General features: G+C 56.1%; 1 protein-coding gene and 1 pseudogene across 1 annotated transcript; both read left to right on the forward strand.

Annotated features, from left to right (window-relative positions):
* Positions 1–193: 193 nt before the first annotated feature.
* On the forward strand, positions 194–5,204 carry LOC115831482 (annotated as a pseudogene).
* Positions 5,205–6,376: 1,172 nt separating this feature from the next.
* On the forward strand, positions 6,377–17,053 carry FAM171A2 (family with sequence similarity 171 member A2). The gene is made up of 8 exons (XM_030799478.1): positions 6,377–6,628; positions 10,176–10,403; positions 10,637–10,729; positions 13,665–13,823; positions 13,901–14,080; positions 14,179–14,295; positions 14,412–14,538; positions 15,080–17,053. Exons 1-8 carry the CDS (start codon positions 6,511–6,513, stop codon positions 16,539–16,541), a joined length of 2,484 nt encoding a protein of 827 aa, XP_030655338.1. The 5' UTR covers positions 6,377–6,510; the 3' UTR covers positions 16,542–17,053.
* Positions 17,054–17,062: the final 9 nt, after the last annotated feature.

Here is a 17,062-nt window from a genome sequence, read left to right on the forward strand (position 1 = left end):
CCCTGCCTTCCTATCAAAAAAGGACTTTAAAGCTGTTTGGAGTGAGAAGGGGCAGAGGGAGGCTGGCTCAGCTGTTGTCTGAGGAAGGCAGCGTCATGCCAGGGAGGAGAGAGCAAGCATCGCTCCCTGGCTACCCAGCTGCTGTCCCTTCCTCCCCACCAAGAAGGGCCTTCAGCCAGGAAAGAGGATGAGGATGGAAGACAGCTCTCCAGCTTTGGTGAGTAGAGCTGAGCGGCACAGGTGGGGAGGTTTCCCTGGAGTCCTGAGGGATTTGTTCCTTCCTGGGTTCAATAAATATTTATTGGCCGGGCATGGTGGCTTATGCCTGTAATCCTAGCACTTTGGGAGGCTGAGGCAGGAGGATAGCTTGAGCCCAGGCGTTTTTGGCTGCAGTGAGCTATGATCGTGCCACTGCACTCCAGCCTGAGCAACAGAGAAAGACCCTGTCTCTAAAAAAAATTAAAATTGTCCGGGAGAGGTGGCTCACGCCTGTAATCCCAGCACTTTGGGAGGCCGAGGTGGGCGGATCACCTGAGGTCCGGAGTTCAAGACCAGCCTGGCCAACATGGTGAAACCCCGTCTCTACTAAAAATACAAAAAATTAGCTGGCTGTGGTAGCAGGTGCCTGTAATCCCAGGTACTCAGGAGGCTGAGGCTGGAGAATCACTTGAACCTGGGCGGCAGAGGGTGCAGTGAGCCAAGATCGTGCCATTGCACTCCAGCCTGGGCAATAAGAGCCAAACTCCATCTCAAAAATAAAAATAAAAATAAAAATTACTAGCTAGGTGTGGTGGTATGTGCCTGTAGACCTAGGTACTCAGGAGGCTGAGGCAGGAGGATTGCTTGAGCCCAGGAGGTCAAGGCTGCAGAGAGCCTTGATCTCACCACTACACTCCAGCCTGGGTGACAGACTGAGACCCCGGCTAAAAAAATTCTTTTTTTTTTTTTTATTATTATACTTTAGGTTTCAGGGTACATGTGCACAATGTGCAGGTTTGTTACATATGTATCCATGTGCCATGTTGTTTTGCTGCACCCATTAACTCGTCATTTAGCATTAGGTATATCTCCTAATGCTCTCCCTCCCCCCTCCCCCCAAAAAAATTCTTTTTAATTAAAAATAAAAATAAATAATCATGGAGCACCTACCACATGCCTGGCACTATTCCAGTGCTGGGATGCAGCAGTGAACAAAGCAACGTCCCTGCCCTCCTGGAACTTACATTCCAGAGGTAAAAAGTGAAGTAAACAAATAAATAAATGTATGGTTAGTAGCAGTCAGTGCTGTGAGTGAAAATAAAGGTGGCGAGAGAGTGATAGATTGTATGTGGGTGGGCCAGGTGCGGTGGCTCACACCTGTAATCCCAGCATTTGGGAGGTTGAGGCGGGCAAATTACCTCAGGTCAGGAGTTGGAGACCAGCCTGGCCAACATGGAGAAACACCATCTCTACTAAAAATACAAACATTAGCTAGGCACGGTGGTGGGCACCTGTAATCCCAGCTACTCAGGAGGCTGAGGCAGGAGAATCACTTGAACCCAGGAGGCGGAGGCTGCAGTGAGCCAGGATCATGCCACTGCACTCCAGCCTGGCAACAGAGTGACACTAAGTCTCAAAAAAGAAAAAAAAAGAATATAGTGGATGTTTGGAGGGGTGCCACTAACATTTTAGGTAGGGTGCTCAGGGAAGGCCTCTTTGATGAGATAAGCAGGGAGATGAATGACTGAGCCATGCAGCTACATGAAGATAAAATGTTCTGGAAAGAAAGAGCAGCCAGTGAAAAGGCCCTAGGGTAGGAGCTGGCTTAGCGCGTTCAAAAAAAGCAAGGAGGCCCATGTGGCTGGAGGCAGGTGTGGGTGAGGGTTCAGGAGATGGGGGATGAGGGCAGGAACACTTCGTGGCCATGGGGAGGACTTTGGACTTGACGCCAAGTGTTGGGGGAAGCCATTGATGAACAATACAACAGCAAGAGCTGTTGGTATTTAATTTTACCCAAAGGTATAAATAGTAAATTCTGAAAAGAATATTTTGACATCCATGCATGGCAAGTTTCGGAACAGGTTTCTATTTGGGTGACTGAACGCATTTAAGAAAAGATTAAGCCGTGATCCTTGAACACCAGCCAAATTGCCTCCTCCTTCCATCATTGCGATTGGATGGCTCCAGACAACTTATCTTGATCCAGCAGGGCATTTGGCATTTGTCCTTATAGACAAGACATAAATGTGAGCTGGATCATAGAGACTCGGATTTAGACCTGAACAATTCTGATAAAGCTGAAGGAGATCTCTATGAAGCTCCATCCTGGCCTTGGGCTGCCTGGCATTGTCATGAGTCCCTTGAATGGAGGTAGAGGAAGCCGCTCTTCACCCTGCAGATGGCTGCTGGCTGGGAGGCAGCTCCAATACAATGGGTGACTGAAGCAGATTCAAAGCAGCCTTGACAGATTGTAAAGTTGGGTGGAAACCAACAAGATGAAATTCACCGGGGATGAGTGCTAAGTCTTGTGTTGAGGTTCCAAAAAACTGGTTACATAAGAATAGTACTGGAAAATCTGGTGAGATGAAAATTTCTGTTGAAAAGAGAGAGAGACCAGGCGCAGTGGCTCACGCCTGTAATCCCAGCCCTTTGGGAGGCCGAGGCAGGTGGATCACAAGGTCAGGAGATCGAGACCGTCCTGACTAACACGGTGAAACCCCATCTCTACTAAAAATATAAAAAAATTAGCCGGGCGTGGTGGCGTGTACCTGTAGTCCCAGCTGCTCAGCAGGCTGAGGCAGGAGAAAGGGGTGAACCCGGGAGGCAGAGGTTGCAGTGAGCTGAAATCGCAGCCACTGCACTCCAGCCTGGGTGACAGAGCAAGACTCCATCAAAAAAAAAAAAAAAAAAAAAAAAAAAAAAGGAAAGAAAGAAAGAGAGAGAAAGAAAAAGAAAGAAAGAAAAGAGAAAAAAAGAAGAGAAAAGAAAAGAGAGAGAGAGAAATGAAAAGAAGAAGGGGCCGGGCGCGGTGGCTCAAGCCTGTAATCCTAGCACTTTGGGAGGCCGAGGTGGGCAGATCACGAGGTCAGGAGTTCGAGACCATCCTGGCCAACATAGTGAAACCCTGTCTCTACTAAAAATACAAAAAAATTAGCAGGGCGTGGTGGCGGGCGCCTGTAGTCCCAGCTACTCAGGAGGCTAAGGCAGGAGAACGGCATGAACCCGGGAGGCGGAGCTTGCAGTGAGCTGAGATGGTGCCACTGCACTCCAGCCTGGGGCACAGAGCCAGACTCTGTCTCAAAAAAAAAAAAAAAAAAAGGAAAAAGAAAAGAAGAAGGAAGGGAGAAAGAAAGAAGAGAGACAAATACACTGGCAGTTTTCATTCTGTCCACAAGCTTATAATGATGTCCGCTTAAATCAGAAGACCCAACCAGGAGGGTTGCTGTTCTCTGGGAAATGGGGTCCTTGCCTTAGGTATCCAGTCCCCTCTTGGCCACCACACAGTGAGAAAGAGAAGGTGACAAACCAAAGAGAACCAGGGAAGAGATACCAGTTAAGGATTTGGCCAGGCGGAAACTGATTGATGATGACAACCCGAAATATTGAACTGGAAGGAAAGAGAGCTTGGCTGGGACTAGGGCAAGCCAATAGCTGTCCTCAAATATGGGATTCAATGGCTGAGGACAAAGGAGAGACCCAGTTTATCATTCACAAAGCCAGAAACAAGACCACTGAAAACCACCAACTGGTGGAAGAGAAAGGCTGCTGCCAGCCCTGGAAACACTCCTTAGCCATTAGCACTGCCCAGCAATGGATCATATTACCTGGGCACAGGTGAGTCCCTACCTCACCCTGGGCCAACAGTAACAGCATTTATTATGCCCCTGCTCCTGTGAGGCTTGTGCTAGACTCTTTACATCATTATTTGGCCATTACATCTCGTTTAGTCATTACAGCACCCCTATGAGGTAGAGATTATGATGACTCTCATTTTAAAGGAAGACTGAAGACCAGAAGGCTGAGTAACTTGCCAATGGCTTAATAAGAGACTTAGGGCTAGGCACGGTGGCCCACACCTGTAATCCCAGCACTTTGGGAGGCTGAGGCAGGTGGATCACCTGAGGTCACAAGTTCAAGACCAGCCTGGCCAACACAGTGAAACCCCATCTCTACTAAAAATACAAAAATTAGCTGGGCATGGTGACAGGCATCTGTAATTCCAGCTACTCAGGAGGCTGACAAGTTTTTTTTTTTTTTTTTTTTTTTTTTTTTTTTTTTTTTTTTGACATTGCTCTTCCCAGGCTGGAGGCGTGAGGCTAGCAAGGCAATCGTCATCAATCTGGACTCAGGCCCCAGGCAATTGTATTAGTGAGCACGTTCGACTCCTGCCTCCCCCCCCCCCCCCCCCCCCCCCCCCCCCTTGAACTCAGGAGGCAGAGGTTGCAGTGAGCCGAGATTGCATCATTGCACTCCAGCCTGGGCCACAGCAAAAGACTCTGTCTTAATGATCAGTAGCTGCAACACTAGAAAAATGGCGGAGCAAGAGCAAAGCCCTGAAAGCCACCCAGGCAAAGCAGGCACTTTTGTCAAAGAAAGAGCAGAGGAAAGGAAAAGGGCTCAGGTTTAAGCAACTGGAATCATTCCTACATGATTCCTGATGGCAGAAATGTGATAAAGTGCATCTCAGACGACTAGAAGTGAAACATCATGCCTTGGAATTGCCAGATAAACATTCCTTTGTTGTACGCATCGAAAGAATTGATGGCGTGAGTTTACTGGTGCAGAGAACCATTGTGAGACTTTGCCTAAAGAAAATTTTTAGTGGTATCTTTGTAAAAGTCACCCCCCACAACCTAAAAATGCTGCTTATAGTGGAACCTTATGTGACCTGGGGATTTCCAAATCTGAAGTCTGTCGAAGAACTCATTTTGAAACATGGACAAGCCAAGGTCAAGAATAAGACCATCCCTCTGACAGACAACACAGTGATTGAGAAGCACCTGGGGAAGTTTGGCGTCATTTGCTTGGAAGACCTCATTCATGAAATTGCCTTCCCAGGGAAGCATTTCCAGGAGATCTCATGGTTCTTGCGCCCTTTCCACCTCTCAGTGGCCTGTCATGCTACCAAAAATAGAGTGGGCTTCCTCAAGGAGATGGGCACACCTGGCTATCGGGGTGAAGGCATCAGTCAGCTCATCCGCCAGCTGAACTAGACCCAGGTGCCAAACTGCAGGAAATTTTTATTAATGAAGTGGAAGCATGTGTAGTATAGGCATGTGTTTTTGTTTTTTTGGGAAATTTTATCAAGTATCTTCAGAGAAGAGGATTTCCAGCTTTATCTTCAAAAACTGGAAATGAAGGGTCAAAGAAAAGACAGAAGCTCATGCCTGTAATCCCAGCACTTTGGGAGGCCGAGACGGGTAGATCACCTGAGATCAGGGGTTCGAGACCAGCCTGGCCAACACAGTGAAACGCTGTCTCTACTAAAAATACAAAAATTAGCTGGGCATGGTGGCACACACCTGTAGTCTCAGCTACTTAGGAGGCTGAGGCAGGAGAATCACTTGAACCTGGGAGGCAGAGGTTGCAGTGAGCCAAGATCACGCCACTTCACTCCAGCCTGGGCAACAGAGCAAGACTCTGTCTCAAAAAAAAAAAAAAAGAAGAAGAAGAAGAAGAAGGAGGAGAAGAAACAGTAGCTTATGTTCATGGCAAGCACCTCTCATCACAGTCCAGTTCCAAGGAAAAATTCCAGTGTTTTAGTTTAATGTTGGTAAACGAGTAACTCTAGCATTTGTACAAGGCTCCCTAAGACTCCTGCACCAGTCGACCAAGCCCAGGGACATAATTGAATTTGGAGATTCCTGGGGCCTTGTTTTAAAAAAGACTTGAAATAGGAAGAAAGGCCCAAAAATAAATGTTCACTTGTCTCTGAAAAAAAAAAAAAAAATCTGTCTCAAAAAAAAAAAAGAGAGACGCGGGGTCTGCGGGCCTTCCCTGCTATCACCCCAGCACTGCCTAGGTGTTTTGCCGGGAGAAGGGGGCCATCGAGCAAGGAGTTCTTACACTTTCCTGAGACTTTCATGACCGTACCCCTTGAGAGTGTTGTAAGCAATAGCCACTCCCCACCTACACACACACAAATTTTGCACCAAATTTTGGGGACACTCGAAACCCAAGAACCCGGGTGATGGGACCCTAATCCCGACACTCCTTTGCAGCCCAGAGTCTGGGAGCGCAGAACGGGGGGCTGTGGGGTGGGCTGAAGGTGGGCAGCACTGGGGGGCGGCAGGCGGAGCGGGGCCGGGAGGGGGCGGCGCCGGGCGGGGGGGGGGGCGGCTCGCGGTGTGGCGCGCCGCCTGCAGGGGGCGCTTGCGGCGGCTCCGGGCGGAGACAATCGCGCTGAGCGGGCGCCGCAGCCGGAGCGGGAGCCGGAGCTGCGAGGCGCGGCGCAGAGCTGGGGTTGTGCAGGGCCGGGCGAGCGGGACCAGGCGGGAGCCATGGACCGCTAGGGCCCGGCCTAGCCCCGCGATGCCGCCGGCGAGTGGCCCCAGCGTCCTCGCGCGGCTGTTGCCGCTGCTGGGGCTGCTGCTCGGCAGCGCCTCCCGGGCTCCCGGCAAGTCGCCGCCGGAGCCTCCCAGCCCGCAGGGTGAGTCTCCGCCGGGAGGGGCCGCGATCGCGGGCCTGCGCCCCCTGATCAGGCTCCCGCCTGTCAGCCCCCTCTTCGCGGCGTTCGTGAATTGAGGAGTATTCTGTTCCCTGGATTCGGGTGGGGGGAGCTAAGCGATCTGGGGTCGGCGCTTCTGGGGGAAAGTGGAGGCGGGGAGAGGGAGGCCGTCCGGGGCGGGGGTCTTAGGGAGACACAATGGGTAGGGCGAGGGTCCCCAGGCTCGGCGCCGCCGCCCCCTCCCTATTTGTTTTTCTCCCTCCTGGTCCGCGAGGCGCTGCTGCCTGAGCCATTGTCTACCGAAGACACCCGCCCAGGGGCGGGCTGGGGCGGGCGCCTGCTCTGCAGCCCCCTGCGGGTTCCTCGCTCCCGACCCCGGCTGGGTGGGGGCGCCGGCATCGGCTGCCACCCTAGGCCGGGACCGGAGGCTGGGAGCCTGGAGCTGGGTTTGAAGGGGGGAGGGGAGAAGGGGGAGTGGGTGAGGCTGTGGGCGGGATTGACTGCTCTAATGGGGTTCTTCGCCCTGGAGCCTGACAGTTCCCAGCCAGCCCCTCTGGTTTAGAATTTGGGGTGCACCAAATAAATGCTTGTGAGCCTATGACGGAGGACGAGCGGCAGTTGCGGGGCTCTGAGAAAAGGGGGTACATTGTGATTCCCAGCTGAGGGAGCATGGCAGGCTTGTGGTCGCGGAGCCATGCTGAGCTGGCTGGCTGTGGGCAGTGCCGGCTGGGAGGGCAGGTGCCTGGGTCCCGTTCAGCAAGCCTCCTGGCACTCCTGTCCCCTGCCCGCCCCCAGATCACCCCCTCCTCATCTCACATCTCCTTCGCAGTGGAGGAGACCCTTCGCAGCGACTTACCAGGAGCAGGTGGGTGTGTGAGGTGGGGGTGGGGCCGGCTCCTGCAGCAGGAAAGGGTGGGGGAGCAAGACCCTGACTCCACACCCCACAGACAGGTCTGGACGCTTAGGGGCCTCCGCCCACTCCAGCCCTGAGCCCACCTCCCGGCTCCTGTTCTCCCTCCCCTGCCTGTGGGCCCCATCCCTGCCTGAAGCAGTATTCACTCCTCACCCCCCACACTAAGGAGCTGGCAGGAAAAGCAGGGTGGGGGGGTCTGGATGAGGGAAGTGGGGTCCGGATGAAGGGAGGGGGTCGGATTTCCTCCTGGATTGAGGCAGGCCTGGAACCGGGAGAGGTGGATACTATATGGAATGTCAGGCTTGGAGGAATGGATAGGGTTCGCCCTCTGCCTCGGTCTCCCTCAGCTCTCTGGGGGAGGAGATGAAGCTTTGCTTAGTAGGAAGAAGCCCTAGTTTCTTCGGATGCCCCTCCCCTCAAGTCCCTGCACCTCAGGGGAAGGGGCCCAGGGAATTGGCTGGAATAGAGCCAGGATAGGGGGTTCTCTGGGGCAGCTGGCGGGGAGCCCAGGTTGAGGGGAAGGGGGAAGGGGGAAGGGAGTCTGCTAGGCACCTGCCCCCTTCTCCCCCATCCTCAAGGTTGGCACAGATCCTTACCAGCCCACCCTAGTTTTGTTTCTTCAGCCCCCTCCCTCTTCTGAAACTCTGACTCTTGAACCCAAGGCATTCCCTCAAATGACCATATCTCAGACTCGGAGTCCCTCTCCCCAGCTGCTCTATCCAGCTGTTCCTAAGCCCGGGATGGAGGTGGGAGTAGCCAGGCCCTTCTGTCTTCTCAGAATTCCTAATGGGTGTTGGCGGGGGAATGGATGAGGACCTTGTGCACATCCTCCTAGGCCCTACTCTCCCCCCACCCCAAGCCAATTCTTCCTTCCCCCAACCTGGGTGTACAGACCTCCACTCTCCCGTATTAGCCGGGTGCCCTTGGGCATGTCACTTAACCTCTCTGAGCCATAATTTGTTCATTTGTAAGACATGGAAGGATAGTGCCTACATCATCAAATTGAAGTAAGAATTAAATCACATCAAAAGTGCAAAAAAAAAAACAGTAGAGGGGTGCCAGCTTCCTGGAGGAGCAGAGAGTGAGAGTGGATGGAGTGTGCACTCACCCTGCAGGGTTGGGCTCTGGCCTGGGAGGGGAGGTGGGCTCAGGGGAACAGCTGGATGGGATGCCTAGGGCAGGCGTGGCGCTGGCTCCGGGTTGGGAGCCTGAGCTAAGACACCTGTCACTGCTGAGTGTCAGGCTCCACTCTAAGGCCTTCCCTCTCCTCGAAGTCTCCACAGCACCCTGACCTCCCCAGGCCCTACTGCTCTCAGCTCCAGACTCCAATCTTCCTTCCATACCCCACCCCCACTATATTTGCATCCAGCTCTCAGCCCACTCCCCACCTGTCTCCTGGGCCCCCCACTGAGGTGTCCATACATGCATGACACACCTTGTTAGCAGGAAGGTAGGGGTGAGGTGTGTTCTTGAGGGAGGGGCTGTGCTGATGCGAAGGGGTGCCCTGGATCAGAGAGACTGCCTGGAGAATCCATGGGAACAACTCAAGGCTTGATTCCTCCCCATCACGCCATCTGAGGGCAGGATGCCTGCCTGATGGCCTGGCCACACTCTCCCCGGGCTGGGAGCAGAGGCATCCCTGGAAAGCAAAAGACTTGGGCTTCCCTCCTCAGCCCCCTCCACAATAGTTCTCTTGGGCCTGGGTTGCTCCCCTCAGATCTCCTTCCCCTTGCCAGGGCCCCAGCTCCCTGCCTGATCTCCTGGGAGGAATGAGGGCGTTGCCATGGTGACTGACTGTAGCTGACCAGCTGGGAGGGGGCAGGCAGTTCATGTGAGGGGGAAGAGGCAGGAGTAATTTGTTTGGGCATGGGGTTGGGGTGAGTCCCTAAATCTGAAGGGAAACAGGCTTGTGCAAAGGATTCTGGGAAAAGGATGAATGATGGGAATGACCAGTTTCCTAGTGTCCCCTGTCAATTTTTTCCCAAGACCCCGAACTCTGCCCTAGCCTCCATCCTCCCTTTCAAACTGCTGAATCTTGACCCTTCTCCTCTCCGCCTGTGGACCCAGCTTTACTTAGCCTTTCTCAGCCCTCCTGTCCTTCTCCTCTCCCCAGGCCCCAGGTTAAGAATGTCCCTTCTAGAGGCAGACTGCCAGGTCTGGATCCCAGATCTCCACTTAGCTGTAGTCCAAGTACCTAAACTCTCTAAGCCTCAGTTGCCTTATCTGTAAAATGGACTAAGAGCATATATTATCAAACCCAATACACCACTGACTATAAGATGCACCATGATTTCAGGTACCAGTAAGAAAGAAAGAAATGCTGCCAGTTATAACGATGGCATTATCAATCATAGGCATAGCCTGAGTTTAGAATTGTGAAAATGTGACACAGCGCATGTGTTAGACGATGAAATACGGGAATAGTCCCACCTCCTTCATGGGCTGATAGGAGGTTTCAGTGAGTGCTCTGTGAATGCTGGGTCTTAAATCATGCCTTCTCTAGCCTCAGCCCCAAAGACTCTCCCAAACACAGCTCCTTCCTCTGATCTTCGGGCTCCCCCCAGTTCTCTTTCCCCCTCCCTCGTCCTCACTCCCTTCACCCCATCTTGCCCACAGAGATCCTGATCAAGGTGCAGGTGTATGTGAGCGGGGAGCTGGTGCCCCTGGCCCGGGCCTCAGTGGATGTATTTGGGAACCGGACTCTGCTGGCAGCTGGCACCACAGACTCAGAGGGTGTGGCCACCCTGCCCCTCAGTTATCGCTTGGGCACCTGGGTGCTGGTCACCGCTGCCCGCCCTGGCTTCCTCACCAACTCTGTGCCCTGGCGTGTTGACAAGCTGCCCTGTGAGTGCAAGGGCAGGTGGAGGGGGGGGACAGCAGCTGACCCTCCATCAGCCCCTTCCCAAAATAGTCTCCTTGGGGGTGGAGGGGGAGGATTTCCAGCAGCTGCTGCCTGGGCTGGGGTACACAGAGGGGGCTGAGGGAGGGTGAAGCCTCTGGGACTCAGATGGAGGGGGTGCCTGGCTGGGGGGTAGGGGGTGGGCTTTCCTGGAGCTGACCAGCCATCCCTCCCGCAGTGTATGCGTCTGTCAGCCTCTACCTGCTCCCTGAGCGGCCGGCCACTCTCATCCTCTATGAGGACCTGGTGCACATTCTCCTAGGCTCTCCCGGTAAGGCTCCCCCTCACCCATGCCAACTCTTCTTCCTTCCCCTGACCTGGGTGTAGAGACCTCCACTGTCCTATATTAGCTGGGTGTCCTTGGGCAAGTCACTTCACCTCTCTGAGCCATAATTTGCTCATTTGTAAGACGTGGAAGGTTAGTGCCTACATCATCAAATTGGAGTAAGAAATCACATAAAAAGTGAAAAAACACAGGACAGAAGGTGTTCAATAAATGTTTACAGTTATCGGGGCTTCTCGTGGTTTCTATTCTCCATCTATTCCTACCTTCCCTGCCACCTTTATCTTCAATGGGTCTACACGGATTTGTTGTGCACCTGCTGGATGCACAGGTGCACAGGAAGTGCAAGGCCCAGAGCAAGCCTGCAGCTGTCCTGGTCTACCCCCAGGCTTTCGGTCTCGCTCAGCTAGAACTTACTTCAACTCCTAGGCCGTGCCAGGCATTGTGGCTGGTGCTGGGAACCACGGTGAGGAAGAAGACCCGCTCCTTGCCTTTGGACGTTCACAGACAAGTAGGAAGACAGATCATTGCAAGCCCTGAAATAGTTCCAGAGCAGGCAGGGCAGTGGAGTGGAGGGCAGCTGCTTTCAGTGCTGAGACGGCCCTAACCTTCGAGGGGACCTGTCTGGGTGAGAGCTTGAATGGAGCGGTCAGCCCTCGACTGAGGAGTGAAGAGGAAGCAGAGGCACCTCCACTGGAGAGGAAGGCCAGGGGGAGACATCAGGTGGAGGGTAGTAGAAGACAGTGAGGGTTTGGGGGCTCCATTCCGCTTAGAGGGCCATGGTGGGTTTCGGAGTTTGAGGAACCCCATCCCAGTTTGTAGTCTCAGCTTGAGCCCTTGCCATGGAGCTAGTTGTTTTGTTTTGTTTTTGAGATGGAGTCTTGCTCTGTTGCCCAGGCTGAAGTGGCATAACCTCGGCTCACTACAACCTTTGCTTTCTGGGTTCAAGGAATTCTCCTGCCTTAGTCTCCTGAGTAGCTGGGATTACAGGCACCCATCACCACGCCGGACTAATTTTTGTATTTTTAGTAGAGACGGTTTTGCCATGTTGGCCAACTCCTGACCTCAGGTGATCCACCCGCCTTGGCCTCTCAAAGTGCTGGGATTACAGGCATGAGCCACTTCGTCCGGCTCCACCAAGCTGCTCTTGTTTGCTCATCTTCGTCACTCTGATCCCAAGCTTCTAAGTGCCCCTGCAGGTTTCTAAAATACCAATGGATCCTTTGTGGCCCCCTAGCTTGAAGCCTCTGCATGGCGCCTACTGCTTTTAGTACCAAGCCCAGGTGCCATCTCAGAGCTGACTGCACCCTCCAGAGCCCGGGCCGCCCTCTGCCCCACGCCTCTGGGCCTTTCTTATGCCAGGCCTCCTGGATGTCTTTCCCTCTTTCTTTCCTGGCTGAGTCTTCCACATCCTCCAAGACTCCACAGGGCCTCCCCTGAGCTGAGTGAGAACAACTCCCCTAGTCTGTGTCCCTCTATTTGGATAGCAAGGCAGGAGGAATGGCATGACAGAGGATGGGCCTGGAGCCCGATGGCCTGGGCTTCTATTCAGGCTCGAGGATTGTGAACCCCTGCCTGCCTCCATTTCTGCACCTCTAAAATGAGGTTGATAATAAAGACACCTAGCTCAGGGGCTATTTTCCTAATTGCAGGGGTTAATATAGGTAACCTGCTTAGAACAGTGCCCAGCATAGCTTAAAGATTAATAAATGTTAGCTGTGACCATATTGTACTGGAATTGTTTATATGTCTGTCCCCTCCACCCCAACACACACACACATGACCTAAACTGTCTAATGCAGTAGCCACTAGCTACATATTAAATTGAAGTACATTAAATTAAAAATTCATTAATTTTTTTTTTGAGATGGATTCTCACTCTGTTGCCCAGGCTGGGGTACAATGGCATGATCCCGGCTCACTGCAACCTCTGCTGCCCGGGTTCAAGCGATTCTCCTGTCTCAGCCTCCTGAGTAGCTGGGATTACAGGCGCCTGCCACCACACCTGGCTAATTTTTGTAGTTTTAGTAGAGACGGGGTTTCACCATCTTGGCCAGGCTGGTCTTGAACTCCTGACCTTGTGATCCACCTGCCTTGGCCTCCCAAAGTGCTGGGATTACAGGCATGAGCCACCGCGCCTGGCCTTTTTTTTTTTTTTTTGAGACGGAGTTTCGCTCTTGTTGCCCAGACCGGAGTGCAATGGCACAATCTCAGCTCACCGCAACCTCCCTCTCCCAGGTTCAAGCGATTCTCCTGCCTCAGCCTCACGAGCAGCTGGGATTACAGGCATGCACCACCATGCCCGGCTAATTTTATATTTTCAGTAGAGTCGGGGTTTCTCCATGTTGGTCAGGCTGGTCTCCAACTCCCGGCCTCAGGTGATCCACCCACCTTGGCCTCCCAAAGTGCTGGGATTACAGGCATGAGCCACTGCACCCACCTAGTAAAAAATAATTACATTTTAAAAAATTAAAAATCCAGTTCCTCAGTCACACTAGCCACATTTCAAATGCTTAACAGCCACGTGTGTCCAGTGGGTACCATAATGGGCAGCACAGCTAGAAAACATTCCCATCACAGCAGACGTTCATCTTTGGGCCCCCAGTGTCTAACCTGGTGCCTGCCACATGGTAGACAATACTGTTTGAGGATCTGGATCGCAACATGTTATAGGTTCTATAAGGAAACTTTCTACAAATGCAAGTAAATTGCTCGGGGTCACACAGAGATTTCAGGTCCATGTCCCTTCCAGGTTAACATTCCATGACTGCCCAGCTTTCTCCCCAAGGCATCACCCCCCCCCCCCCGCCTTCCGAAGTGGCCTGACCTCATGTCCCCCTTTTCCTTAGATAATGGGTTTCTGCTCTGGTCCCTGGGGATCCCTGTCCATGGTCAGGCCACTGCAGCACCTCTCTCCCTCCAGGTGCCCGCTCCCAGCCCTTGGTGCAGTTCCAGCGCCGGGCTGCCCGCCTGCCTGTCAGTTCCACCTACAGCCAGCTCTGGGCGTCACTCACACCTGCCAGCACCCAGCAGGAAATGCGGGCTTTCCCTGCCTTCCTGGGCACCGAGGCCTCCAGCTCAGGTAGGCTGAGTGCCCAGCACGGACGGGGTCTCCCCAGGCTCAGGATCAGCCCTCAGCCCTGTACCCTCTTCCCTCAGGCAATGGCTCCTGGCTGGAGCTGATGCCCCTCACTGCTGTGAGCGTGCACCTGCTGACAGGTAATGGGACAGAGGTGCCGCTCTCAGGCCCCATTCACCTGTCCCTGCCCGTGCCCTCCGAGACTCGTGCCCTCACCGTGGGCACCAGCATTCCAGCCTGGAGATTTGACCCCAAGAGTGGTAAGTGCCTCAGGGGGCTGCAGGTGCTTGAGTTGAGGGAGGAAAGTGGGACTTGAGTGGGAGCGACTCAAGCGTGACAAAACCCCTGCCTCTCCCAGGGCTGTGGGTGCGCAATGGCACTGGTGTAATCCGGAAGGAAGGCCGGCAGCTCTACTGGACCTTTGTCTCCCCCCAGCTGGGGTACTGGGTGGCCGCCATGGCCTCCCCCACGGCTGGTAAGAGTAGTGGGGCAGTGGGCATAGAGGCCGTGGAGGAGGGGAGCTGGGAGAGCAGACTTCTGAAAGGCAGGAAGGGTGTCTACACCTGAATGCTAAGCCCTCGCCTGGCACAGGGCTGGTCACCATCACGTCGGGCATCCAGGACATCGGCACCTACCACACCATCTTCTTGCTCACCATCCTGGCGGCCCTGGCCCTGCTGGTGCTCATCCTGCTGTGTCTGCTCATCTACTACTGTCGGTGAGCACCGGGCTTCCCCCATCCTCCCCTCCTCTCCTCTGACTGAGGCCTGCACTTGTACCGGGCCCTGGGGCCCCAAAGATGCATAAAATCCACTTCTGGTCCTCAAGGGGCAGACAGGAAAAGACTTCCTGTAAACATGCTAAGACCTGAAGGGCTGGTGCTGGTGGCTGAAGACAGCGGGGAGGTGGGAGGGGAGGCAGGGCTTAAGGACTTGCAGCCCGGCCCCTCCAGAGAGATCTGCCACTGCCCTTACCAGCCCAGCTCTCTCTCCCAGAGGACTCCAGGCCGGACACACCCACAGACAGCTTAGATGCTCATCCCTGGTTCTCGCAGCACATCCTACATGCAGAGGAGTGCAGAGTTTACCCTGAGGGGACCGCCAAACGGACACGGCGGCTCCCCGCCATCTCTCCTGAGCGCCCCAGGCATTCTCCCCACCTCTTCCACTATATTCATCTGTCTTGAATCTAAGGGGGTTCGGGGCCTACTCTGGCCCTCACCCTTTCCTGAGAGGCCCCTTCTGCTCCCTCCCTTCCAGGAGGCGCTGCCTGAAGCCGAGGCAACAGCACCGCAAGCTGCAGCTCTCGGGGCCCTCTGACGGTAACAAACGAGACCAGGCCACCTCGATGTCCCAGCTCCACCTCATCTGTGGGGGACCCCTGGAACCCGTCCCGTCGGGGGACCCCGAGGCTCCGCCTCCAGGCCCCCTCCACTCGGCCTTCTCCAGCTCCCGGGACTTGGCCTCCTCCCGGGATGACTTCTTCCGCACCAAGCCGCGCTCTGCCAGCCGCCCGGCCGCCGAGCCTTCGGGTGCCCGCGGGGGTGACAGCGCCGGGCTCAAGGGCGCTCGCTCGGCCGAGGGCCCCGGAGGGCTGGAGCCCGGCCTAGAGGAGTACCGGCGCGGGCCCTCGGGGGCTGCGGCCTTCCTGCACGAGCCGCCCTCACCGCCGCCGCCGCCCTTCGACCACTACCTGGGCCACAAGGGGGCGGCCGAGAGCAAGACCCCCGACTTCCTGCTGTCGCAGTCGGTGGACCAGCTGGCGCGGCCGCCGTCGCTGGGCCAGGCGGGGCAGCTCATCTTCTGCGGCTCCATCGACCACCTCAAGGACAACGTCTACCGCAACGTCATGCCCACCCTGGTGATCCCCGCGCACTATGTGCGCCTCGGCGGCGAGGCGGGCGCCGCCGGCGTGGGCGACGAGCCGGCCCAGCCGGAGGGCACGGCACCCGGCCCGGCGCGCGCTTTTCCCCAGCCCGACCCCCAGCGCCCGCAGATGCAGGGCCACTCGGGCCCGGGGGGCGAGGGCGGCGGGGGCGGCGGCGAGGGCTGGGGGGCCGGGCGCGCGGCGCCCGTCAGTGGCTCAGTCACCATCCCTGTGCTGTTCAACGAGTCCACCATGGCGCAGCTCAACGGGGAGCTGCAGGCCCTGACCGAGAAGAAGCTGCTGGAACTGGGCGTGAAGCCGCACCCGCGCGCCTGGTTCGTGTCCCTCGACGGGCGCTCCAACTCGCAAGTGCGCCACTCTTACATCGACCTGCAGGCGGGCGGCGGGGCACGCAGCACTGACGCCAGCCTGGACTCGGGCGTAGATGTGCACGAGGCGCGGCCCGCGCGCCGCCGGCCCCCGAGGGAGGAGCGGGAGCGCGCCCCGCCTGCTGCGCCGCCGCCGCCGCCCGCGCCCCCGCGCCTGGCGCTCAGCGAGGACACGGAGCCCAGCAGCAGCGAGAGCCGCACGGGCCTCTGCTCTCCGGAGGACAACTCGCTGACGCCGCTGCTGGACGAGGTGGCGGCGCCCGAGGGCCGGGCGGCCACGGTACCCCGGGGGCGGGGCCGCAGCCGCGGGGACAGCTCCCGCAGCAGCGCCAGCGAGCTGCGGCGCGACTCGCTCACCAGCCCGGAGGACGAGCTGGGGGCGGAGGTGGGCGACGAGGCGGGAGACAAGAAGAGCCCGTGGCAGCGGCGGGAGGAGCGGCCGCTGATGGTGTTCAACGTCAAGTAGCGCCCGCGCAGGGCCTGGCACCGCCCCTCCCGCGCGGGCCCGCACCCAGGGTGCGCGCCCCGGGGGCCTGCGGGGGCCCTCGCGCGTAGCCCCCAGCCCCAGGCCGGAGAGGGGCCCAGGGGCCTTGGAGCTGTTCCGTGGTAGGTGCTGGGTCGTGTCTTGCAAGGGACCCTGTGCCTCCAAGCCGGGGAGGAGGGGGGTGTCCAGCCCCCCACGGGGAGGTGCCGGGGAGGAGGGCTGGGGGGAAGCAGTGCCTGTGTAGACGTGGCTGTACATAGAAAGCTCTATTGTGGTAAAGCAGGAGGGGTGACCCAGCCTCAGCTGCTAGTGTGAGGGCTGGGAAGGGAGGGGACGTTTTCTGTGGACCCCTGGGAGGGGAGGGGGTGCTGCTTGCTGACTAGCCCATCTCTGGGCTACGATGCCACAGGGCTGGTGGCTGGGACAGCTCTGGGGACTAGGGGGTAATGTGATACAGCCGATGTGAGCAGCAAATATAAAACTGGTGAGGTTAAGGCTGTGTA

Source organism: Nomascus leucogenys, chromosome 19 (genome assembly GCF_006542625.1).
Source record: "Nomascus leucogenys isolate Asia chromosome 19, Asia_NLE_v1, whole genome shotgun sequence".
In the NCBI taxonomy this organism is placed as follows: Eukaryota; Metazoa; Chordata; class Mammalia; order Primates; family Hylobatidae; genus Nomascus; species Nomascus leucogenys.

Coding starts and splice junctions, on each gene's coding strand:
- FAM171A2 (XM_030799478.1), top strand. CDS start 6,511: ATGCCGCCGGCGAGTGGCCCCAGCGTCCTCGCGCGGCTGTTGCCGCTG. Junction 14,081..14,178: donor GAGATTTGACCCCAAGAGTG/GTAAGTGCCTCA, acceptor TGCCTCTCCCAG/GGCTGTGGGTGCGCAATGGC. Junction 14,539..15,079: donor CTGCTCATCTACTACTGTCG/GTGAGCACCGGG, acceptor CCTCCCTTCCAG/GAGGCGCTGCCTGAAGCCGA.